Raw genomic sequence first — 25,349 nt, forward strand, 5'->3', positions numbered from 1 at the left:
GCGGCGGTGTCACGTCAAACCCCCTTTGGCCGCTGACCTGGATGGGAACGGCCCTGGACTTCCAGAGCAGGGTGCTGGCCCCTGCGCAGGATGCTCCCCTGCTCTCTTTGCCCAGCCCAGCTGGTGCGGCTCTCCATCTTTTTGCGAACAGCTCTGTCCCGTTCGACAGAACAAGTCCTGCCATCGTACAGGAATTCACCATACCAACAAAAACCTCAGCTCCGCCGGCTGCCTACGGTCGGGGACCTCGTACCGTACGTCCGAGCAGCTGGGGAGGACAGCCGGGTCAGGAGCACCTCGTGTCCCCGCTTGACCGACAGCGTCGCGCTCGCCCTTTCCGTGGGTGTAATTGAAACCACGATGAACAAACATGAAAGAAATCCTGCATTTGCATATGAGACTTGTTGGCAATTTAGAAGGAACAGATGCCCAAAACGTAAATAGGGATATAAATGTTCAGCGTTTGGCGTTGTTTGATACGGTGGAGTTGGTTTTAATCTTTCATTGGCCAGTGCAGCTTGATTCAAATTTAACTGAAGTCAAAGTCTTTATATTGACTTCAGTGGGCTTTGAATGAGGCCCAGAAAGATCTGCAATAAAAGAGAATTTCACAGTTTTCAAAACAAAAAAAAGTAAAAAAACCCCACAACTTGAAAGAGCACTAGTATAACAAAGACAACTCTTGTCATGTAATCCCTCTTTTTATACGCTATTGCTCTTACTGCTGTAATTTGAGGGAAAAGTTGCCATCGATACTTTCTCATTAGCAAAGGATGGCCAAGCATCTGTAATTACCTGAGCCCAAAGAACAAACTTTTATGTCTCATGGCATGAAAGATGGTATTGACAGGACCCAGCAGAACCACTGCTGGTCTTTTTTGAAATACATGAAGGGGATCTGTTAGAAAAGGGTTTAAAACTGTCAGCGTGGTACGCAGGGAGATCAAGAGGCACAACTTCTGAGTCCTGACACTGCGCCCGCTGTAGAGAGGGGGCAGCCTCTTTGCTGGGATGTGGGTGACAGCCGGGCACCGAGGGGCAGCGGCCGCTGCGGAGGGTGCGTGGGTCTGCAGCGGGGCGCAGGTCTCCTGCTAGAGGAGAGGTGACAGAGCCCGAGAAAACTGTTGCAGAGCCCCCGCAACCTGTAACAGAGCACGACACCCCTAACGAGTCGTTTGCAAGTGCTGGCTGGGGGATTTCAAGGTGAAGGGCATCCCTCTGAAATTCAAGACCACATCTCCCCCAGGAGAAGGTGTCTCGGGAACGGCTGGGGTTAGCTTTTCCCATGCAGCAGGCACACTGGTCTAATTTTCATTTGGTCTATGAAGTTATATTTCTCCACATGTTGAGAGGGACTACACGGCCTCATGCAGGCAGCGAGGAAAGCCCAGCGATGGGGAGCTTTCTGCTGAAAGGCAGGGCGCTGTCTCCTCAAGTAACAACTGTGATGCTGAAGTAGTTGGAAAGATAAAGATATTTTACTCCGTGCAAGCTCACTGTTAAATACTGCGGTGCTCCACGTACAGGAGCAAACGTACATGTCTGGGTAATGCCGGCGGACCAGAGCTAGCTTGGGAAAGGGACGTTTCCGCAGGGGACAGGAGCACCGACGTGGCAGGACGACGAGGGAAGAAGGATGATGTGCTGTCATGTCCGTTTGCCCGGAGAAAGCTGGGCATCCTACCTGAGCCACGCTCACCAGCTGCCCCGGCAGGCACCCGCGTCAGCAAACCTCCCTCCCTCGGCTGCTCCTACTGGAAAAGCTTCAGCACAATTAACGTGCCCTTGCACTCCGCTGCAGTTCCTTTATCTCGGCAATTTATTCAAACGTGCGTGTGGAGGTGAAAGGGGAAAAGGGAGTATCAGCATCCTGGAGTGGTACTAAGGGAGGAGGAGGAGGAAAGGGGATGCTTTTTTACATCTGATGCCAATCCAGAAGGAAGAGTTGGCTGGCAGCCTGGGTGTGAACAAACACGAGCGCTTCTACTTTGCTATTTTTCTCCCTCTAAGGAAGATAAAAGCAATGGACTTCAACAAATTCCAGGAATTACTAAGTAGATCTTTTGGCAGTAAAGCTGAGGAAAAAGCGAATTAAAGAAAGCTGGTAGTTTTCCAAGGAAAGAAAGTTTGCAACAAAAATTCAAAACATCTCCGAGTAGGTCGGAAATGCAGGAAGAGACCTGCTCGAGTCCCACCCGAGCACATCCAGGAAGCCAAAGCACAAAGGCAGGTAAGGCAGGCATGAGACATCAAGGGCAATGAGAAACCATACCATATGCACATTATCAGTATTAAAGAAAAAAGCTACCCTGCCGCTCAGTGCTACCCCTGTGTGGTGCCCAGACCACCGAAACACTCACGGCGGTGCATTTCTGTACCGCCACCATCACAGCTTGACCCTACCTGGAAATGCGACACGATCACTAATCAAAAACCTGAACGCTGGACCCAGAACAAACCCTGGGGACCTACATCCCTTTGGTCTGGCAAGAAGCCTTTTGATGACAGTTTTCTAAATAATTTTGCATCCACACCAGGGACGTTTTTTTCTCATCCATGTTTCTCACACTTGCACCTCTTAAGCGCCACATATCAAAAGCTTATGAATGTCACCACATGACATCTTCTGCCTTCCCCAGCAATAAATGGGAATTAGCGAGACGGCGTGATTTGTTGTTGATGAATCCCTGGTAGCTGTTACCCTCCTCAGGTTATCTCCCAGGTACGAACACATTCTGTTACAGTTCCAGCACATCTCTGGGGACCGGGGACATGCCAGGCAACTGCCAGTTCCCTCTGAACAACAGGCACACGGGGCCTCGGTCCCCGGGACCTCGCCCAGCATTTCTAAGGTCTCAGAAATACCAGTTTCATCATTGTTGGCTTTATGCAGACCTTTGATGAAGTTTATATACTCATCTGATGACTTGAGACAACAATTAGCTTATAGAAGGCTGTTCTCTACCTACTGTAGGTGAAGCTTTATTTGACTGCTCTTGGCGTACAGTCCTGGTGGCTCACAGGTGACCAACCTTCCCTTTTCCGAGATGGTGGAGCAGAAAAGCAGGGGGAAGCAGCCGGCAACACGCAGTGCTGGGAAGAGAGGCCAGTCCCTCCCAGAGATGCTCGACAGACCCATTATCTAGTGCAAAGCACCTGCTTTATGGGGCACTAGTGTGGTCTCAGCTGAAGTACCAGAAATCCAGGAAAGCAGAAGGAATTGGGATTGGCGGAGCTGGAAAGGATGATTTACTAGGGATGCACTGCATCACTAAATATGCAAGACAGAAGTAAAAAGGAATCAGCTCTTCCCTATCTCCTTTAGGAGCCAGGCAAGCAATAATCAAGCAAAATTGAAGCAAGGGAGATCTAGGTCTGGTAAGCTAGTGTTGAAAGAGATTGTTTAAGGAAACTGTCAAGGTGTTCTTTCTCTTTCTTTATTTTAAAAGAAAAGGTTGACAAGTCAAATACTGGCACCTGCATCTGGACAGCAGCATCAGCCTGACTCCTCAGTTCCTCTTCTGGGTTGAATTCTTGTGGTCTCAGAGATCGTGGGATTATTAAGCATCAGAACAGTTCCTATAACAGCAAATTCCTTTACTCATTTCTGTAGATACTAGTGTTGTGTTTAAGGTTATATGCCATTTTTCAACACAATGGCAAAAAAAAGAAATTATACTCATCTCAGCTTACAATAGTAATGAAATCTCCAGGTTCATGCTTAACTACAAAAGTGAAGTAAGTACTGAAAATGGATTTGGAATTCAAAAAAATAATTCAAAAGACAGAAGTAAAACTTTTTTGCAGAAAACTTATCACGTACACCTTGGATCTGATTTGATATATTCTACATACATAACAAAGTAGCTAGGTGAACTCACCAAAATGATATTTCTAAGGACAGAACTCATTACTACTGTATAATAAATGGAAGCATAAGTTGGAGTTAGCACTGAACAGATTGTTTGGGGTTGCAAAGACAGCAGCTGTCACAGCTTGACAGCTTTCTTGTTAGTGAATCAGCTTTACTGACAGTCTTTTTGATTGAAAACCACTGTTCACTGACAGTGTGTTATAGCTGATATACATATGTATCTCATGAAGAATGAGAAAGAGCCATAAAAGGTCTAGAAGCTATTGCTCTATATTAAAAAGAAGTGAAGTTTACATAAAGGGTTTTTTGGTTTCTCCCCCCTCCCCAGCAATCTGCAGCAGATGTTAAGTTGATAGAAACAGGACAATCTATACTGATATGTGACAAGCGCACACGCACGCAGAGTCAAGTCCAAAGTGGGTTTTCTAGCTAAAAGCAATAAAGCCACAGAAATACTAGTTGCTTCCAAACACTCTCAGGAAAAGCTTGTGTAATTGAAAACAAAGTTTAGAAATAAAATTAAAGAAATAAAACTCAGTGCAATTCTGACAGGGGCTTCCCAGGCCTCCTCCTAGCCCTAAGGGGGGAATCTGCTGGGGTAGATATATCCGTATTAATTGAAAAAAGAACCCGCTGCTTGGAGTCACATTTTACTTTTCTCTTATACGCTCCATCTGTGTCAATGGTTTCAGCTGGCAGCTCCACAGGACAAGAAGCCTTGGCCTCTGCGTTCTGCAGCACACTCAAAACACCCATGCAAAACCACCACCTCCACCACACGGCCACGCACGGCGCAGGCTTCTGCGAGCATTTTGGGCAACGCGGCCAGCGGCTCTGCCGTGCCCTGGGCTCTTCACTGAACACCTGCGATCCGTGTCCTTGTGGCACAAGAGAACTAGCTGGCTGTGGTAAAGGAGGTATTGCATTGAAGCAAATGCATCTCAGGTGTCTCCCCCCGCCCCAGTCTGAATTTATTTATAAGACTGTCCATATAAAGTAATTCCCTCCTCCTCAGCTTTATGGTATTTCAACAGATAAAAGCCAATGAGCTGGGTACAATGGGTGTCACCTTTTATTCTGAGATCATTGCTTAAAGCAAAGCACACATGATGCTGTGCTGAGGAAGACCAAAGCCAAAAAATGAGAGCCATTTATACACACCAGAAACATCCCAGGCTTTGCAATTTGTCCCCGACAATCGTTTAATATTCTTGTTACCACTGCTCATTTCCAAAGAATGTCACATATTTTTCAAGAAGAGACAATAGATCACAAATCAGCACTTGGATGCAGACCTGACTTTACACGAGAAGTCTGGAATACTGGGGTTTCCCCACTTAAATGTTTATTTGCCACATGGAAAGGTAATTCCTGATTTACTCTATCTCTTGAGATTATCTTTAACCATTAGTAATACCAGGTGCAGAAGCAGCAAGCACCTGAATTTTGAGACATTTGATACTAAACAGAGTTTTGCTCAAAATACACTGGAGACAGAGCATTTTGAAGTGATTTCTTCTGGATGCTTGAACTGAGTTCTTTCAGTCTAGAAATGACTACTGCGATCTTTGTGCACAGCATGCAACAGGTATCAAAGCAACTGAAACAATATGGTCCGTAAGGTTACTTGTCATCAGGAAGCAGCACTGAGCGCAGCCGTGCCTGCGAGGTGTCAGAGCCTTCACCACAAGAGCTTGTGTTTGCTCTACAACTCCCAGGTCCAAAAAAGGTCACATCAGCCTCAAAACAGTTTGTTTTGATTTGAGAAGAGGCAGAAAATAGGAAGAGAACCAGCTTTATAAATTATAATGCCTGAAGAATGATGTTGGCAATTTTTCCTTTCTTTTGTGTCAACAGCACTGCTTTGTTTTAAACTATAAAAGCAGAAATATTACTTCTCAAAGCTCCCCTAGCTCAGATCTAGCGCCTACACCACACACTTGCTAATACCAGCCAAACTGCAGAAGTTATTAAAACCTAATTTAGCAATCCCACCAGGGGACAAACAAGTTGTAACAATATCATTACAGTCTTATCAGGGACTGGATGTCTCGTTGAAATGCCAAGCGTAGTCAGGGTAGGAGCCAACGGGGACCGTCGCTGCACGGCATCACGGCCGTACCCATACGCTCACAAGTGATGCTAAACAGATTTCTTCTGCAGAACCATTCCAAAGCAGCAATGACTGCTGCTGGAAAAAATAATAAAAAAAGAATCAGGGGACTGAGAATTTTGCAAGCCTGACACACTGTTCAGACTTGTCTTCTCACGGCCTCGGCTGACGTCCCCAGCTGTGCTCGAAACCCCTGTAGACTATCACCTCGAAGGCACTGCGCTCGTAAGGGACAGGGAACACTAAGACTTAGACCAACAGCAATAAGGAATACTACAATTACTAGGAGAAATATTGCTTTACAACATGTTGACTATTACAAGAAATATTTTAAGTAATTGTTTTTGCTGAAGAGCAATCTGGGCAAGTGAACGCTCCTGGAAGCTGAAGAGCTCTCCATTAATTTTGGCTCTAGTTTGGAGTCTAACACAGCCTGCTGTATACTTCAAATTGCTTCTTGAAACACATAAGCTCTTTAGAGATGAGTCATCTTCTATTAAGACTTCAATTTTCCTGAACAGTATTTTAGCTGGTATTTAAAGTGGGATCACCTGGAGGCTGAAGAGCTAGCAGCAGTTCAGAGCTGGGAGAAAGCCTTCACCCCAGGCAGGACTGCCTTCCCCGGACTGCTTTTCCTCAGCCGCTACAAATGCTACCTCGCCTTCCATCCCATCGGGTTTGAGGGGGTTAACATCCCACCTGCAGATGTGGAATTCTAGCACCTCGGAAGAGCGACCGGCGGGGAGCCAGGACTGCGCCCCGGGAAGGCAGCCCTGCGAGAGGAGCACGTTCTGCTCCTGCTGGTGCCAGGAGAGATTCCTGCAAGAAGGGCAGCTTCAGAGGTGAACGCAGAGAGATGTCCAGAATCCTACTGTAACCTTATTTTGACTTCAAAATGACAGCACAAGCGGAAAAGTACACCAAAGCTATAAAAAAACCCACCAACCCAACCTTAATTAAATTTTTTTGCCCACTAATTCATGAGCTGGTCCCCACACTTTGACCAACAACGGCCTGAAGCCTTTACATTGTGCCTTCGCAACAACCATCAACAGCATGTTGTTGATAATATTTTTCACTGATATTAGGAGAGCGTGTCATGGATGCTTTATTATTTGTTACAGCATAGTCTCCCAGAGATGCATAAACATAATGAACAGCATTTACTGGTATACCATAATTATACAATATGTGGACCTGTAACTACTGGCAGAGTGTAAATATGTGCAAATTAGTACAGTTATTTTTATTTCAAGGACTTGTTTTCCTGGGGACAAGGAACAGAGATTACTTTCAAATGGGTAATCATGACAGTCCTCAGAATTAACCACTGCAGAAATTACAAATAATCAGCACCCATAGGCTTCTGAAACAATAAAATCCAGATTTGAATAATAGAAAAAAATCTTTTAATAGCTAGGTCAGACGTGCTGCTTCCCCAGAAAACAGTGCTTGAAAAAGGATTTGTTTGCACATGCTTTAATAGCTCTCTAACTCCTCAATGTGGTTCACAGATTGGTGTTGAACACACTCCTCCCACAGTGAGGCGTCTTAAACTCTTAATTTGCCTTCGCAGCCAAAAGCTGCACCATTGCAGCAGCAATGTTGGCATTATGCTGGAGCATCGTCTCTTCTTCCCAGGCCAAGTTACATCCTTGTGCTGCAGCCTCACGTGCCGCTGGTCAACCCAAGATCTTTATGGAGAGAAGAGGCAGCCCACTCAACAAGCTGGTGTCCTTACACATCTGCATCCCACCACTGGCAAACACAGGGTGCAGCTGCCTGCTCCCCGCTAAGTACCACTGCCCCCCCCCCCCCAATCACTTGGCAGAGTTAAGCAGAGATTTTAAGATGATGGCAAATGTACTCCTTATCTGTTGGAGGGATATCTTGCGTACTAATACTCCAACTTCTTCAAATACAAGACCTCATTTCATGTTGCCAAAGCCCTTGATTATGTGCTGTGGCAGCAAAATGCCATCTACATGAAGGAACATTATAATCAATTTTGTCACGCTTCAATATGAGCAACTTTTTTCAGAAATGTGCAGTAACTGTGCAGCGGTTTGCAGAACCTAATTGTAAACTATTACACTGCAGAAAGAAATCAATGTTAATTTAGGAGCCAAATTGCACTTGAGTCAGAAACTTGAACTATATTGTTTTAATCTGAATTCTGAAATGTTAATAAAAATACCTGAAGGACATAAAATGGCAAACATTAGTTTTGTAAGAGGCTTCCTTCCCTACCAGTGAGGGGAAAGATATTTTCTTCAAATCAACTACATTCTTTCCCACCCCACCAAATGAGGTGGTTTTAAATATATGACCAGTTTTTACTGAATTGGTGTAGTTCATTTTTCATGAAGTGTTACTGTGAGACAGGACATCACGTAACTCATACAAGTGATCTTGGTGATGAGAATAGCTTGCAAATTAAGTAAATAAGAATTTAGTCCTAATGTTGGCCAAAAATAACAAAAAACCCCAAAATAAGAAAACCCCAACTCTGATTACATTGTGCATGATCAAAAGCTCCATTTTACAGGATAGCAGAAAATTCTTCAAAGATCTTTACCTTATGCAAAAATCCCTGTTCTTACTTGCACTAGTTTCACCTGAAGTATTTTGCTAGCAGCTCCTCGTCTGGATGGCTGGACCCAAAGACAAGCTCTGCTGTTGCTGACTTAAACCATGAGTGAAGTTTTCATCTCAGCTGTGCTAGCACCTAATCTCCTTCAGCTAGAGCAGGTGGCTTTGTATTCTCATGTATTTGACCCACTGATATAGAAACTAATTACACTGTTATTTCCTTGCTCTCAGCTGTGTACTATGTGCTGCAGGAAAGACCTCCTCTCCCTTGCTCCTCTGAAGGCCTTCCTACATCTTTTTAATTGAAATAGTAGCTCAGATGGAAAAGTTAGAACTACTGAACTAGAACATCCGTACAGCACAGAGAATCCAATTTTTAGAATCAGGTAGTATTTAACAATAATGGGAAAAACAAGTCAAGAGATGGCCCTGATGGACTAATACACGAACCTCCAGACCCACGTCACTCCTGACCTGCCTGCGTTGCCGACTGCCAACACGTCCTCTGAGAAGTCAGTCCACGGTCCCCCAGCAGCACATCGCAGAGCAGCACTATTCTCACCAGTCAAAATGTTAGCACAACTCTAACTTTTGCAACAGTTTTCAGATGAAAAAAGTGAAGGGAGGACACCACCCATTCCCCAGGTAGGACAAAACAAAAGGAGACCAATCCTTGCAGGCTTCTTCCCAAAGAAGCCAGAAAATTTGTGGAAAAGGGGGCAGCCTGAAGTCATGCTTTGGACACAGCTTATGCCTGGCCAGGGTCATCTCTTACGCTTGCAGACTCTGACCCACCACGCAAGTCCGTGACGTGCACCAGCATTACACTCACCCACACGTCCGAGACCAAGAAGGCTTGAACAGAACGGAGTCACGTTCTGGAAAGCTCACACTGCAATAAGCCCCACTGATCCATTAACAGAATCAAATATGAACCAGTAGTCAGATTTCCAGGAGTCCCCAGCGTGACTCTGAAGCCAAAACCCCATTTTTAAATGGTAACCTGAGAATTTAGGAAAACACGTTTCACAGAAGCCAGTGAAACCACACTCCAGAGTGCTTTTAGCTTTTCAGAGTGTAATTTTGATACTTCAGAAGGGTATTGCAAAGTTCAATCTTCCAAGGCTCCCTACACCTCTTGAAACGGTCAGTGGGAATTGTGGCTGCTCAGTACCTGCAAATTGCTCTCTGTCATTACAATATCAGGAAATACTTCGTGATTAAAGAGAGACTGACCTACATGATGCAGTTTTAAATGTGTGAATTTCAGCCAGATGGATAATATCAACCACTGCAACACCAAGATAAGGTCTTTCTGTTCCACGGTCAAATATGAACATATGACTTCATCTCATGTGGGTGCAATTCTGTTTGAAGAGTTGACACGACCGAATTTACTTGATATAAATGACACCGTAAAGAAAAGCAGTAACTTCTCCACACTTTTGTTCTTTCAGAGAACTGGTTTTAGCTGGTTTAAAAGAAAGAACTCTGTAATTGGATGGAAGCGACCTCACCAACAGTAAACATTTGTGTGAAGTTTCAGGTCCTCTAAGGCTGCGAGATGCAGCACCCCTGACTGCAGTCACGATTGTAAACTTCTGGTACAACAGACAGGAAGGATGTTCCTTCTCAGGCTGGCCAACAAACAAACAATATTGCAAAACCAAAGACTGACACAAATGCATACAACTATTCAATACATTGTCCATGCTGTTTTAAGAAAAAAAAGAAGAAGTTGCACTTACAGATCAAAATACATTTATGTAGACTCACTGGTTTCTCCAACAAAATGACTCCTGGTCTCCTAAAGCCAATGCTAACCATAACCCCCAGGGTCCTAAATTTAGTCAGGGATATAAATAGGAAGCTGCACATCTGTAGCTATTAAAAACTGAAAGAATCAGAGTTATTTGTTTATGCTTACACAGAAGTCCCCCTCCTCCCCTCTCTTATATTAGAAGAAAGTGGAAATTAAAACTACAAATTGCTCTGAATAATTTCATACTTGGTACGAAAGCAGAGGAGGACAGAGATCTTTGGAAAATATTTGGGCTTTTCTTTTTAATTTAATAACACAATCACCTTGATTGAAGGGAATTTTCTTTGTTGAATCCAAAATAAACAACCTTGCCAAGGAAATGTTTTTCATAGGTCAGCAACCGTTTACAGCAAGACACTTTCTCGGAAAATGAAGTCACAGCAACGTGTCCAGGTATTAGGAGCCCCAACAAACACTGAAGTCCTATAATGTTTTTCCCCAATAGGTTTAAGGTTACAGATATAATTAGGTTAGAGTGGCTTGTACAGTATGTCTGATTTCAAAGTAAAATCAGAGTATTATGCATAATATTATGCAAAGCACCATAGCAACAGTAAGGCAGACTTCTAAGAAATGCTAATGAGATAAGCTGTTCTGCAAAAACCCTAACCTGTCCAAGCAAAAAACAAACACATTACTTAAAATTCATACAAGAAACTCACACATTCCTTCTATAAAAAACCCCCACAGCATAAAACATCTTATCAAGCCATCACAGCAGGAAGGGGGCACGAGGTCTGCACAGCAGACACCTTTCGTGACCAGCTCGCTGCTCCCTGAAAACCCAATCCCATGGGACTGACGCTGCTCCGGCTGAAAACCAGTGGCAGAATTCGGACGCCAGCACCTGGCAGGGTGGGCAGCAGCCCAGGGTCCCTCCGCTCCGGACCCGAGCGGGACCATCGCAACCCGGGTGATGCAGCGCCTGCTCTGAGCACACAGCCCGGGCTCCAGGGCAGGGGAAAACTTGGCGAAAGGAGGCAAAAGACCCAACCCCAAAACAAAACTTAGATGATTCACTGAAGAACGTGAAACGTGCACAAAAAGGAAAGGGTAAGGGAGGCAGAATAGTTCCAAACACAGAATTTTACCAGTTCAATGACCGTAATTAATTGTTTTATATTTCAGGTTAAGGAAAGAATAATGCAGCAAGTAACTGAAGAAACCAAACTGATACAAAACCAGCTGGCCTACTGAATTTCAATATATTCCAGGGCTGGATTAAGCAAATGCAGAGCTAGAGTGCTACTTCTGAAGTGGGGGGCAAGTACCTAACACAGCCTCCATGGACCTTTGTCAGAAAAGGAGGGAGCAACAGGGGCCAACAGGGAATTACAAGCCAGTCCATTTACCTCCAATCCCCCTATAAATGCTGTTCAAGCAATCAAAGATGTGAAAGCACCTGGAAGATAACAAGACAACGAGCAATCGCCCACAGGTTTGTTAAGAATAGATTGTTTCAGGTCATTGGTTCCTGCAAGGAATGGCAGTGGATGCCACAGCTTAACTGCAGCAAGCGCTTGACCGCATCTCCCACGCACAAGTGAGCCGGGCTTGGCTAAAAGCTCGGATCAACACCAGTGCGTGCTGTCTGGGAGGCTCTGCTTGTGGGTCTGCTCCGCTGGACACCAGTCCTGGGCCTGCTACTGGTGGTGGCGGGTGTCATCGATACCTTTATCAGAGACGAGAACCCTGAAAACAACCCTGATCAACTGACATGGCCTGAAAACTGGAGGAAGCTGCAGAGGAACGAGTTCACCGCTTGGGATTCGTCAGCTGGACGAACAGCGGGAGGGGGTACGACAGCCGTTCTGCAGAGCGACCGGGGCTGCCGGGGGCAAAACCCCGCTGAAGTGTCCTGCTCCCCCAGGGAGGGCAAGTGCCCCAGCCAGGTACACAAACAGCCATCGGAAATAATCCTTCCACCTCCTCGGCAATCCAACGCCTCGCCGGGCACGCTAGCTCAAGTCTGAAAGAGCTGATTTGAGAAGGCCCGTCCCTAGCACCAACTGATCTACAGAAAAGAAACATCTAGTCAATCCCTTAGCAAACGTGACCCAAGAAAAAAGATGATCTGAATCAGGGCTGGTGAACATGGGGAGCACAAGTCCACCGTCTCCAACGAGATTGAAAGGCGAGACTGATCTGTTCTGCTTTCCTCAGAGGACAGGTGAGGAATGGGGTTGTAATTCTGCAAGGAAGGATCGCATTAGACACTGCGACAAATGTTCAGTTAAGGACTGTGATTAAGTAGATTAGAGTATGTTGCCCATGGAGCTGCCATCACCGGAGATGCCTTACGGAGGGACTGGGCGAACATCTATTGGCAACACCGATTCAGGAGCACAACTTACAAGGTTAATACAGTTTTTACAGGTTATCATCTAGTCTATTCACTTCCATTTTCCTCTTCCAATATTTTCAAGATCAAACAAAAAATATCTGTACAAAGAAATGCTGTTGCAAGCAGACATGGCTCAGCACCTAGAATATTTTGAGTTATCTTTATATTGTTTGTATTTACTGTCTACAAGACTTGGCAGACTAGCTTTCTCTTCTGTAGCCTGCAGCACATCGGAGGCAGGAGACCTGCCGGAGGTTGAGCCCAGGCTGCACTAGGCATCATTTCCTTTGAAGCAACTTGTGCCAGAAAAACTACTTGGGAGTCCTGGCTCAGAAATCAAGACCTGTCCTCCCTCCTGTGCTGCCAGGAAGACCCCAAGACAGCCAAACCAACAGACCTGACAGGACCACACCACACCAGCCCTTCCTGGTGCCAGCTGGGCTTCCTCGGCACAGGAACTCTAATTTTCACCTCCCTGGTAAGCACCGGTGAGTCTGGCCTTCAATTTGCAGCATGATGGGGTTCATAAAGGCTGAAATTAAATTATTGTTTTTTAATTTCAACTGAATGGCTTTTTTCCTCTCCAAAGGCACCAGATCTTAATTCAGTAGTCTGCAAGATCCAGCTTCAACAGAGCTGTTCAAGATACCGTTACAGAAGACCAGACCTTTAGTGTACGTTGCCTGAAGAAAGGAATACTGCAATACCGCTCCACTTTGAAAGTCCACATTTGCTACTTATTTAGGTAGCTGACAATTTTACATCAATTAAAATAAACACCAGTTCCATGATGCACACATCCCATTCTGCATCATCTCAGCACGGCCTCAACACTTCTAGAGAATCTTGCATTTAGCAGCTGCCTTTAGTATTTTCTAAGTATGACACTAATAAACCTGAAGAGAGTCAGGAAAGCTATAGCACCACATGGATAGCTTCAGACCAGCTTTCAGATGACATATTAAAGTCTTGCTAATCCAGACACTGGTTCCTTCAAAGTAGGGTTCAATATTATCATCTATAAATCAGTATTTGCTTTATAAAAATGTAATGGAAAATGCTAATAAGATTTACTTGTGAAATGAAATTGGATTATATCTTATCTATTTTAACTCAATTTGGTATAGTATTCCTTCTTCATAAACCGGCAGCTCCAATTTCTCCCCCCCCCCCCCCCCCTTCCTCTCTCAGAATTCAGGCAGACAAATGCACCATGGATTCTCAGGCCACCACTTTTGAAAGGGAAATTATGGGGGACAGACATAAATTAAAGTAGAAAATGTAAATTATGCAATATGAAGCAGTATAAAGAAAAAAACCCCTGTAAAGTCATTAGAGTTATAATATATGTGCTGTAAGGCAGAGCGCAAGCTGGTTGTTTATGTATGGTTGGAAGTTGCCCAGCCAAGAAACTTGAAATTCAGAAAGTAATTTAGACCTGGTAATTTTCTTGTACATGCTTGGATGACTGAACAACCGCTATATGCGATGAATATCCATATTCAAAATTATGCTTATATCCACCGTAACCGCTCAGGGCTCATTGATACATTCTATTAACTGGGCACAATAAAACCTTGATTTATTCTACAGTTATCAGGTCTGCAGTAAAGAACGTTCCTTTTAATAACAGTGAAACAGTATTAAAAATTGTCAGAAGCAGCAGTTAAGCAATCATATTCATGCAAATGTAGTGTGGTACCGTCATCATTCTGTGTGCTGGAGATCGTACGTCAAGACGTCACCGTATGTATGAGATGTGGTGGAGGGACAGAGATGAAACAGGGACTGCTCGGACCCCGAGATGAAGTGATGCTTCTGCAGCACACGGCCATCCACTCCCGATCAGATCGTAAGGGTGCAAAAGCAGGACTTGAAGCGCAAGCCACACACATTACTTCCAAGAGTATTTTCTATCGTAAGCACTACAGGTGGGAAAGGTGATAGACGTTTTGTGAAGTTACAGGATCCCCGTAAGACTAAAGGAGGAGAGTTTGGTGTGCTGGTCACGGCTTCGGTGACGCTTACCGAGGAACGAGTTGTGAGTGCAATTAAAGACGCGGTGGAAGTACCTGGCAGATGGGCACAACATCCCTGCACCAGAAGTACAATCACAGAGTAACACCAGGGTGGTGAGGAGCAGCACAGGCTGCGGAGCTGGTGCTGAGCCCACGCAACAGGGCGTCAGCTGGAGAATTAAGTAAGTTTGCAAAACCACAGAAAATAAAGGAATGGGATTTGTTTTGGGGGGGTGGTGGAGGGAGAAAGCATTGCTCTTTGTTAGACAAATGAACAGACATCTTAAGAAATGGGACTGAAGAACACATGACAAAGGAAACTGCCTGAGCCAGGGTAACAAAATGACCTGAAGGCTTCCTCTCTTCTTTTATATTTCTTTCATTAAGATCTTCCCAGATTTAAACTTGAAAATAAATTTGATAAAAACATCTTGTAAACAGTGACCAGCGGACAAACCACAGCTCTCCTAAATGAAATACTTGGCTTTTACTGACGGAAAGCTGGCCTGCCGGGGCAGGTCAACAGAGAGCAAACAGGCATCGTTCTGCCAGTGTGATCACACACACGACATCCCTTTTTGAAAGGCGCTGCCCGCACCGAAGCGCCAGGAAGCAAAGCTCACCCACCCCAGCAGCACCGGCCACCGCGGCACGTCCCACCCGCTGTCAACACTGCGCCCGCGGGGCCGACGCGGCAGGGCGAGCTCTCCCAGCATTGCCCAGCTCCAGCAGGACCCTCTCCCGAACACAACAAGCCATTTTTCTGCCTGGTCAGAACAGATGAGCATCAGCAAGCAGATGTTCAGAGCACTTTTGTATTTCACTTAACTGGCTAGGGGACAACATACAAATCCAAACAGAAGTGCATTAGCAATTAGCTGACTACAACAAATCATTCACGTATACAAACTGTTTCATGCTGCAGCGAGATCCTAGTTTTACACTGCTTCAGTTTTATTTTGTCCCCTCCATTTTCTTCTTTAGTTGTAAGAAACAAACAAAAAAAGAAACACTCTGCATGTCCCCAGTGCAGAGTTCAAAGTTTGCCCGAATATGACATAACACTATGGCCAAGGACACATCCAGCTTAGCCCAGATAGCCAAACTGGGACAAAGATCAGCTTGGACGCTTTATTCAAGTATTTACCGAGCTTGTTGGTTGCTTTAGCAGCCGGTAACATGTTTCTTACTGCAGACAGAAGTACCCTTACACTGCGTGCTGCAGTCAAACCTGAGCACCCCTTGCTTGCAGTCCGCACCAAACAGGAGTGTGACCCTCTGAGCCTGCACATCCCTCGACACAGACACACTGTTTCTCCCATTATCCCCTTCGTTGCCCTTCTCTGGACACGTTCCAGCACCTCAATGTCTTTCTTGCAGTGAGGGGCCCAAAACTGAACACAGGACTCGAGGTGCAGCCTCACAAGTGCCGAGTACAGGGGAACAATCCCTGCCCTAGTCCCGCTGGCCACACGATTTCTGACACAAGCCAGGATGTTTGTTCCATAAGATACCATTCACTGTGGTTTTTCCTCCCCATAATCCACAGTTTTTAGAGCACTGCCTGCTTTCAGAAATTCAGCAAAGCTGATGTAGGTGGAAACACGTCAATGAGGGCAAAAAAGGAGCAAGAACAGCGATGCGCTCTGCACGAGCCTCCTCGAGCTGCTCTGCAGTTTAAGTCTGTCCTTGTGACTTGTAAAGCAAGGACTGACGGCCACAGCACATTATACCAGAGCCTCACTGCAGAAGCCTCAGGACCTGCGGCCAGAACCACCAGCCTGTGTGACCAAGCAGTACAGAAAACTGCCTGCGAGACCCAGCATATGATCCAGCTGTTCTATAAGCATTAGCGCATTGACCCACCACGTCCCAGGACAGCACAAACCGCAAGTACCCTGGTGCCATGTAAATGTGGAGAGTCTGGTTAGCTTTCGAATGTGGGAACATCCCATAAATGCCCCGGTAGCACAGGCAGCCCCATCAGCAACCCACCTCCCCGCCTGCCACCTCCAGCTCTGCAGTGACCGGGGGACAACGGGCTTTGCTACCTACAGCATATCGACAGAGACAACATCTGTGGAGGGAGACACAAAGCTGAGATCTCAAAAAATTGTGGCCAATAGACACCACAGCAATTTTCAAACCAGGAACAGTTACAAATTACAAGCTGGGTAATTGCACTTAAATTCATAGTTAAAATGAATCAGAGTAGTTATTCCCATTTTTGTTTTGTTTTGTTTTTTTTTGTTTGTTTGTTTTTTAAAAAGGTTGGAGGGAGAAAGAACACTGTTCTAAATGTTTCACATCATACCAAGTGCTAAACCAAATTCAGTCCCAAGTCAGAAACACCTCCTCAGTGTGAGAATCCCAGAATTTCAGACCTGACCTGACGGGCTGCAGGGACAGTAACAGGCTACCTTGGCAGTTCCATCCAGGATCACTACAGCAGAACTGGGCAGCAGCAAAGTCCATCTTGCCTTCACACTTGGGCAACCCCATAAAACTATTTGTTGCCTCTCCTGGGAGGACCTCGAATTGCCACAGAGATCAATTGCCATTTAATCTCCCAAATAGTTTAAAAAAAAAATTCTCATCTCCTTATGTTATTGCACAGCCATAACAAATTAAATCAGAAACGCTTCTGTCCCACAACCACAGCAGTCCTTAGAAGTTACTCAGGTAATTACTCAGAAAATTACTCCAAAAACTGAGTCTCAACACCACAGCCCAGTGAGAGCACCTGCTATAAAGCTTGTGACAGCATGCCAGCACTGCTGTCCTCCTGACAGACAAAAGGAGGATTTGAACCTTAATCTCATTTTACCTTCCTCTGGTGAGACTAACTCGTACATCAAATAGCACAGGTCATTTTGATACTGTCATACAATACCCAAACACACTGCAATTTCACCACAAGCAGCAGTTCACTGCATTAGACTTTTCTTCTCAGCCGCATCCCTCTTCTCCATTGGATTTAGTGATTAAAAAACAACATGACTTACAGTTTACTGTGACTTTTACTTTTTTCACATCTGGGACTGAGACATCGTTTTCTGCACTGCATTCATATTCCCCCGCCTGGTCTCTTGTAATTCCGTAGATGTCCAGGTACTGTCCGCTCTCAAAGGGTTTTGCTGAAATGAAATAATCAGAGAAAGAAGTCACCAGAAGCTGAGCACAAAACACCTGAAACCTCACCAACACGCGAGCAGGAGGGTTTTGCTGGCTGCTGCAGATAATACACAGCCAAGGGGAGCCAGGCAGCTCCTCCAGCTTTTGCTAAGAAACCCCAGCTCCAAGCTGGGCTGCGACACCCCCCAAACTCCTGGGTTGGCCAAGAGTCTTCTCCTGCCCCGCAGTCGGGCTCAGCAGCCTCCAGAGCCACAAGAAGCCATTTGCTAGCCCAGCTCCGTACCTGACGGGCTTCACAGAATATAATGTATGGTCCTCAGTCAAAACCTTGCCTTAAGAGTCTCACCGTCCGTTAGGGCTTATGGTTTGCACCTGGGAGGAGACCGCTCCCCGGCAGCAATCAAAGCCAGCTACCAGGGCGAGCCAAAGGGAGAAGGAGCCCAGCCGACCCAGCCCTGCTGCCCTTCCCATCACAGGTGCCCTCACTTTCCAGGGACCCTTCGCCCTTGCAGCTGCACCAGCTGGATGTGGAGGGTGGTAAACCTCATCAGCTGGGGTCCCCTGCCCCCCCAGGGCTGCCAAAGCCAGACCTGTCCCGGGGGGACCACCTCTCATGGGTGCCCAACGGGTCACCCCGCATCCCTCCGCTGGGGAAAAAGCCCTTTCGGGCTTGCTCGCCACACCGCTCGGTGCTTGCATCTTGTGCCCTAATAAACATTCCGTCATGTTAATTAATTATTAAATAATAGCTCTCCTCTCCCAGAGGACCAGAACCCAAGAAATGAGGTCCTCAGTGTTTGCCCCGTTACACAGAAATAAGGACAGCCAGCGTGAGCGCTACTGAAAATAGGCAGAGGTCTATCTGATGTAAAACAAAATGAAGGTTAAACTGAAATATTTGTGTACGCAACTCCTTAGTGCATTGTAACTGGGAACGTTAATTGTTTTAGAGAGCAAGAACAATTATATGATTCGAGAGCTAGTTTATCTCCACTTGACATGGAGTCATAGCATACACAGAAATTTGTGTAGTTTTCTAAATCCCAGCACCTCCCAGCTTTTCCCTACTGTGGTTCCTGCCCTGTGGTGAGCCCTCTGATGTCCTTTGGATGAAAACTGCTACCTGGGTCGAAGTTTGTCTTTCTGTGTCTTTTGAGCAGTGCACTCTAGGTGGGGAGCAAATTAATTCTTTTAGATTCCTCACAAGGCATTCGCCACATAATAAACCAAAAAATGTTAAATGTAACTTTTATCTTAAAACAATATATCATAGCAGTCATGACTACAGACACTGGAAATTATAGGCCTAAAGGTTAAAAAGATTTGCTGAAAGTGTTTTCCCAGACAGACAAGCTTTTAATTGACTGTTAATAACTTTGCAACTTACGGAGCAATGACAAAAATCTGAACTAGGTAGTGAGAACTAAGTAGAAGTATTATGTTCATGTCCATCACAGCAGTGAATTTCATTTGCTTGTCTGTTCACGGATTAATCTTTTAAAGTGTGCAAGGTTCAAAACATCAATTATAACAGTGCATCGCTTAGCAAGATAGCACTCATTAATAAGCACAATATACCATGCCTGTCATGCAAAAGAGCCCAAGTAAGCACTGGTTATGTAAAGTAGAAAGATAAGACTGAAATTGGAAAATTATTGTGAATTGAAGTGAACATTCATAAAATGCAATGAAATAATTTATGGATATCAGAAATTGCATGAGAATGAATTTTTTTCTCTTCCATGTTTTTCATAGGAATAAATTACAAAAAAAACCCTTCCACAAACAAACCAGCTCTGTTACTGTTCACATCGTGGCCCTTGTCCTGCTCTGCTTTGGCCAGGCTGAATCAATTTCTAGGAAAATTTTGTTTACTATTGCTTTGAACAGCAGCGAAGGATGCAAAGCCCCTGCCTGCACAGGGGCATCTGCCTGGGCAGAGGAGAGACCTTCCAATGAGACTGCTTTGTTTCTAATACCAAGAAAATTATATAAACCGCAAAATTTTCCTGTGTGTCAGGTTAAAAATGACTTTTAAATTATGAGATTGTAATGCTCTCCAACGTCAGTACTTCCCTGGATATACGTTAGGCACCACAATACTGTATACTGAATTCTAGGAATTATTTATGATGTATCCTATCCCAATTCCCAACATAAATTTAGAAAAAAAGAAGAAAAACATATTATCTCCAAGTACCTGGAATTTCATAAGAAGAAATATTTGTGTTTTGGAGTTAAGGTAAACCCGAACATTCTCTGCTTTAAACTTCTAATACAAACATAACACCAGGGGATAACCTAGTTTCTTGCCGCCCAGCTTTTGCTTTCTTTACAATTCCTGGATTGTAGCTGTGCTTCTGGCACTGCTTTTGCCACCTGCATGGGGTAAGGTTCAGCCTCAGCCGGGGTCAATGCAGCCGCCACTCCGTACTGGCAGAAGTGACAGGTTTACGTATTCGGCACAATTCCGCTATGGCATGAGCAACGTCAGTGCTCAGGTCTGGCAAGCAGTCATCCGTCCGGCTGCGAAATACCAACAGGAGCGATGTCTGCCGGCAAAGCGAACGCGCATTCAGGTGCTGACACCAGCCAGGACTGGGAGGGCAGCAGCACAACAGATTGCTACCGCTCAAATACATCGGTGCTGCTGGGGGAAACCTGGTGGGAGTTCCCACAATAAATCCCCCCCAAACAGGGACCTTATGCTGAGCTATTAACCTAATTTATGCTGCAAACTACGCATGCATTTTTATAGTGCTGTAAACCCCATGTATTTTATGCAACTCACACATTTGAAAATATTAAAATTAAGTCATTTTAAAACCCTCATGTCCCCAGAAATTTTGCATCTGGCTCACGTAAGAAAGCTTTTAGTAAATATTAGAGGTAAATATTTTTCTTCGGGAATACAGAGATACCACACTTCATCTTTCCTATCTGTCTGCACAGTATTTCATCTTCTTCGGCTTGTTTTTTGTTCTAGAGATGTCCCATGGCTGTGTGGGAGAACTTAAATAGTGTTACGTGAAAGTAAGTATATGTAAGTGTATTTATGTTACATTGCATGCATATCCAGCTCAAAAAAGGACATTCATAAGCAGCAGGGAGAATAAATTGTGTATGAAGACACTGCTGAATGAAGACAAGTTTCAGGAGACAGCTCAGTTTTCTCACTGTTTTTTTCTGTGGTGTCTTACAGCCAGGGGTAATGGCACCTTGCTCTGCCCTTCTGCAGACCATGTGCACTTTACGGGCCTTTCAAGATATCAGGAACGTGTCTGGCTGTCTTTTCTGGCTGTAGAACCAAAAGACTTAGCAGATTTGGTATGTGAGAAAAAGAAATCTGGAAAGTTCATTAGTACCAGTCCATCAGCCTGAGGTTGTGTCAGCTAAGATCTTTGATCAAAGATGGGAAAAAACTGTAAGCTGAAGTAAAAGAAACATAAACATGAGAGTGCCTCATGTCCAAGGCCATTCCTGATGGGTATTTCAGAAGATCTCTTAACTAGACTTACTGATACACGGTACTGACATGGTATGTCAGTAATTTGCTCTGGATATATCTTAGGTTATAGGACCAGGTTCTCTAGCCAGGAAGGGAAACACCTGTGAAACTAAGCTTGAATGCCTATTTTCTGCTACTGCCATGTGATATGATGCCTGATAAATCATCACACTTGTTATTCCTCAGGAGAGTACACAATTAAAACTGTGGTTTCTTACCACACATATGGTACCTGGCATCAGGTGTAGCACACGTACGCATTGCCATATGGACCAGTTCTCAAAGGCTTGGACAGATGAGTTTTACAAGGGTAGCATTTTCCTCCCCTGGTGTTAAACATAAGCCAGTAAGAAGAAAAATCTGGTGCAAGTCCAGGGTGGCTCTGAAAAACTCCGAGGACTTCATCTGAGCCAAGGGAGATTTTTTTTTTCCCTTATTCACTAGGCTATTAAATAACTACAATACAACCCCAGTTTATGAACTGTAAAACCTGTTCAGTGCTCAGGACAGGCTTTTATGACCCAATCTTTGAGATACCTCATCCTCCGGCAGAGAGTGAAAACCCTCGTAGGGCTGGGAGCGCGGAGAGCACACAGCTGAGCTGACGCCAGCCCTGGTTCGTCGCGGGCTCAGGGCATTTTGATGGTGCCCAGGAGAGCCTGTGCGGAGCCGAGCGAGCTGCCGCCCAGAAGAGAGGAGGAGCAGAGATCCCAGCTCATCCTCACTTATCCTGCCTCGACGATGAGAACTGGGCTCAGGATGAGAGAACAGAAGGCGGTCTCCAACGACGATGTCATCGTGATGCCATCTGATTATCCACAGATGCTTTAAGTGATCCATAAGGTCCTTCTCGATCTCAGAGGCTGGGTGGAGGTACAGGATCAAGGGTGCAAGGAGGCACCTTTCTTTCCCGCAGACGCGTTGCCGTGGGATGCTGAGAGCAATCTAAACAATTGGCTTCACCCAGAAAAATGATCTGAAGCCATTTCTACTACTCATTATGAATTCTGGGTTTAAAGTTACACCCAGTGCTGTAATTGGATAGTCCTCTCAGAGGAACTGCAGGTAATCTGAACAGCTCATTGTCTATTAGGAGAATGGCCCTATCACATTAGGGACCATTTAAACATTGATCGCTGAAGGCCATTTAGCCTTAGAGAAGCCACGCTCCATGTTTGAAAAGAAAAATCAGATAAAATGTAAAGAAAAAAAATATCCAAAACTGACAGATAAATTGAGGGCTGGAGGAGATCTCCCAGCTGACAACACGAAACAAGAAAAGCAAGTAGAGCAATTCTGTAAGAAAGGCATGCTGATAAAAGAGATGTGAACATAGACTGACAAAGTTGAAAGTTTCAGAGGTGGAGACAAACAGGGGTACATCTGTATGTGAAATATATAGGTACAGAGAGAAGTGTTTGGAGACTAGCTGTGGGCATGCTCATAGCGGGGGCAATGTAAATCTCAGCCAGTTATCAAGAGATGTTGTGTGTAGAGGGTAGAGGTTGGCCCTACAAAAGAAGCCGTCACAGTCAGTTTTCCTCATTCTCTGAAGTTACATCAGTTTCTGTCCCTGTGCAGAACTGCTGCCATGCTGCAGTATGTGTCTGAGATTCATGGAGTTATGATGTTTTGGAGCAAGTTTGAATTTTCTCTTTGCAGGCTTCATGCCAGGCAACACAGGGTCAGCGCATACTCCAGAATAGGGACTGACTTTTCTGCCTTAGCAGCTGAGTATTAACATAAAGGAGAGCCAGCTCCATTTTAATACTTGAGGAGAAGATATGGTCCATCAGATGTTACTCTGGAAGAAAAAAACCCCACTTGAGATAGTGGGTTCATCTGCATGTTACATCTTCTGGATATTTAGTTTTATGCATATCAGACTGCACTCTGATTTTTGTGGATCTCTTCAAAACTCTGTGCTGCCTGCAGAAGGCAGGGGTGCAAGTGCAGTCTGCTGCAAGTGCCAGGTTTTTTTCACTGGAAGACCACAACCCATAGCAGGGAGATCATCTCTCTGCATCCTGACCTCCAAAGCGCCCTTCGGCAAGGGATCCTCTTACACAGAGGCCGCTGCGTCTTCTGTGGCAAACAGCTAAATATGAACTTTTCAGTCTGAAAAAAGCCTAAAAAACCTTTCTCTGCAAAACAAAAATGAAAACCGTGTAGGGAAGAACAGGGCAATGATCTTATTAATGAGAAAGCTACACTATTAAATCTCACTTGATCTTATTTATAATTCATGGCACTTAATGTGGGGATCTGGCTCTGGGGAAGAGGCTAATTATTCCCAATAAAGCCCCATGCCTGTGGCGGCTTTCGGAAGAGACGTGGTCCGTTGGTCAGCCGGTGGGTGTGGGAGCTGTGGGGCTGGGGAGAAGGAAGGATGGGGAGCAGGAGGGATGGGGGGCAGGAGGGATGGGGGGCAGGAGGAGCCCGGGCAGTGCCAGCCAGGCATTTGCCCCGTGGTAAAGGACAGTGCTCGCAGCTTGGCTGATGGCTGATGGCTTTACAACATCCCTTCCTCCTGTTGCTGCATCAAAATGATGCCCTGAAAATGACAGCCTATTATTTATCTGGTGATTATCTATTTGGCTCAAATACATTTATTTGTTGATCCCTCCCATTTCATATGACTCTTCTGTCTGCAGTTTGAAACTGGAGGCATTACTAGAGTTAAACGAATCATTAACGACTATTTATTTTCATATTTCTTCATATCCCCCAAAAGCAGCACCATTTTTTTTGTAAAACGTGCATCTTAAAAAGAACTCTTAATACATTTAAAATATGACTTATTCATAAAAATGCCCAGAAGAAACGATCCTGGGAAATGAAACAGGAGGTACTGCAGGTCTGGTCAGGATGAATGTGGCGTCTGCTGTTCGCTCGCTGCCACCTCCCTGGAGCGTCTGCCTTCAGCAGCCTGCCCAGCCGGGGTTCTGCCTGCAGCCCTCCCGGAGGGGACGTCCCCAGAGGCTGAAAGACCCTTGTCACAAAGTGCTCCAGCCACCGCCTCGGTACCAACACCCACCACTACAGTGGGGCAAGACAGAAATAACAGCAGCAAAATAATAAAGAACAACAACAAAAAGTGTTTCAAAAGTAAAATAGAAAAAAAGGAGCACCTCATTGGATTTTGGAGGTCATCTGTTACTTTTCTCTAAAAATTTGTGCAAGCCCCAAAATTGGCACACTGTCTTCAAAAGACCAGTATCTCCCAAAATAGCCATGAGGGACACTATACCAAAGGAAGGGGAAAGAGGGTGAAATCTACAGTTCCTTGGTTTGGTTTTGAACATTAAAGATTTTGTTTCACTGAAATATCTTCTATGATTCATAAATTGCTCACTCGGAAGTGCAGTATTTCTCAAATAAAAATGAACTAATATCTGAGGGAATAAACTAAGCATGTATTAAAATTCTAATTTTCATAGCATTTTATGAGTTATTAATGAGTTCATCTACTTTTATTGAAAAGCAAGAAATACTTTCCATTTGTTATAAAATCGTCCAAAAAGTCACACTTATTTCTGTGCAGTGCTTTTATACGGTTTTAGTTTGAAACTGTGTTTCGCTAAGATTGTAATCTTACTCTCGTTTCTCAGTTCCTTCATAAAGACCCAATTATTTGACCATCTTAGTTTGAATATTCTTCTCCTGACAACTGTATTTTAACAAGATTTTTTTTTTTTCAGCTTGTTTAAAGATTTTAAGAAGACATAAGGATTTCTAGGAGTACCTATAATTGCTCCTGAAGGGATGCTCAAACTTCTGGAATGGTCCTGATAAAACTGACATTTTTCTGAGAAGTCTTCCTCAGAAACCTTCTGACCACAGACAGTGTAATGTCACTTGACCCCAGAGCAATGGATCATGATACTGAATGTCACTTAATTGGGTCCTAATACTAAGTGTCCCAAGAATGGTACTTACAAGT

The 25,349-nt window shown here is 44.8% G+C and overlaps 1 protein-coding gene across 3 annotated transcripts in view; it reads right to left on the reverse strand.

Moving 5' to 3' along the window:
* NEGR1 (neuronal growth regulator 1) overlaps positions 1 to 25,349 on the reverse strand; it is a 294,195-nt gene that overhangs the window by 74,204 nt on the left and 194,642 nt on the right. For all 3 annotated transcript variants that reach the window (XM_075037379.1, XM_075037377.1, XM_075037378.1), the window contains exon 4: positions 17,769 to 17,900. In XM_075037379.1, coding sequence (XP_074893480.1) covers positions 17,769 to 17,900 — 132 coding nt within the window. The remainder of the gene's footprint in view (positions 1 to 17,768; positions 17,901 to 25,349) is intronic.

The sequence above is a fragment of the Buteo buteo genome, chromosome 10 (assembly GCF_964188355.1).
Source record: "Buteo buteo chromosome 10, bButBut1.hap1.1, whole genome shotgun sequence".
Classification (NCBI taxonomy): domain Eukaryota; kingdom Metazoa; phylum Chordata; class Aves; order Accipitriformes; family Accipitridae; genus Buteo; species Buteo buteo.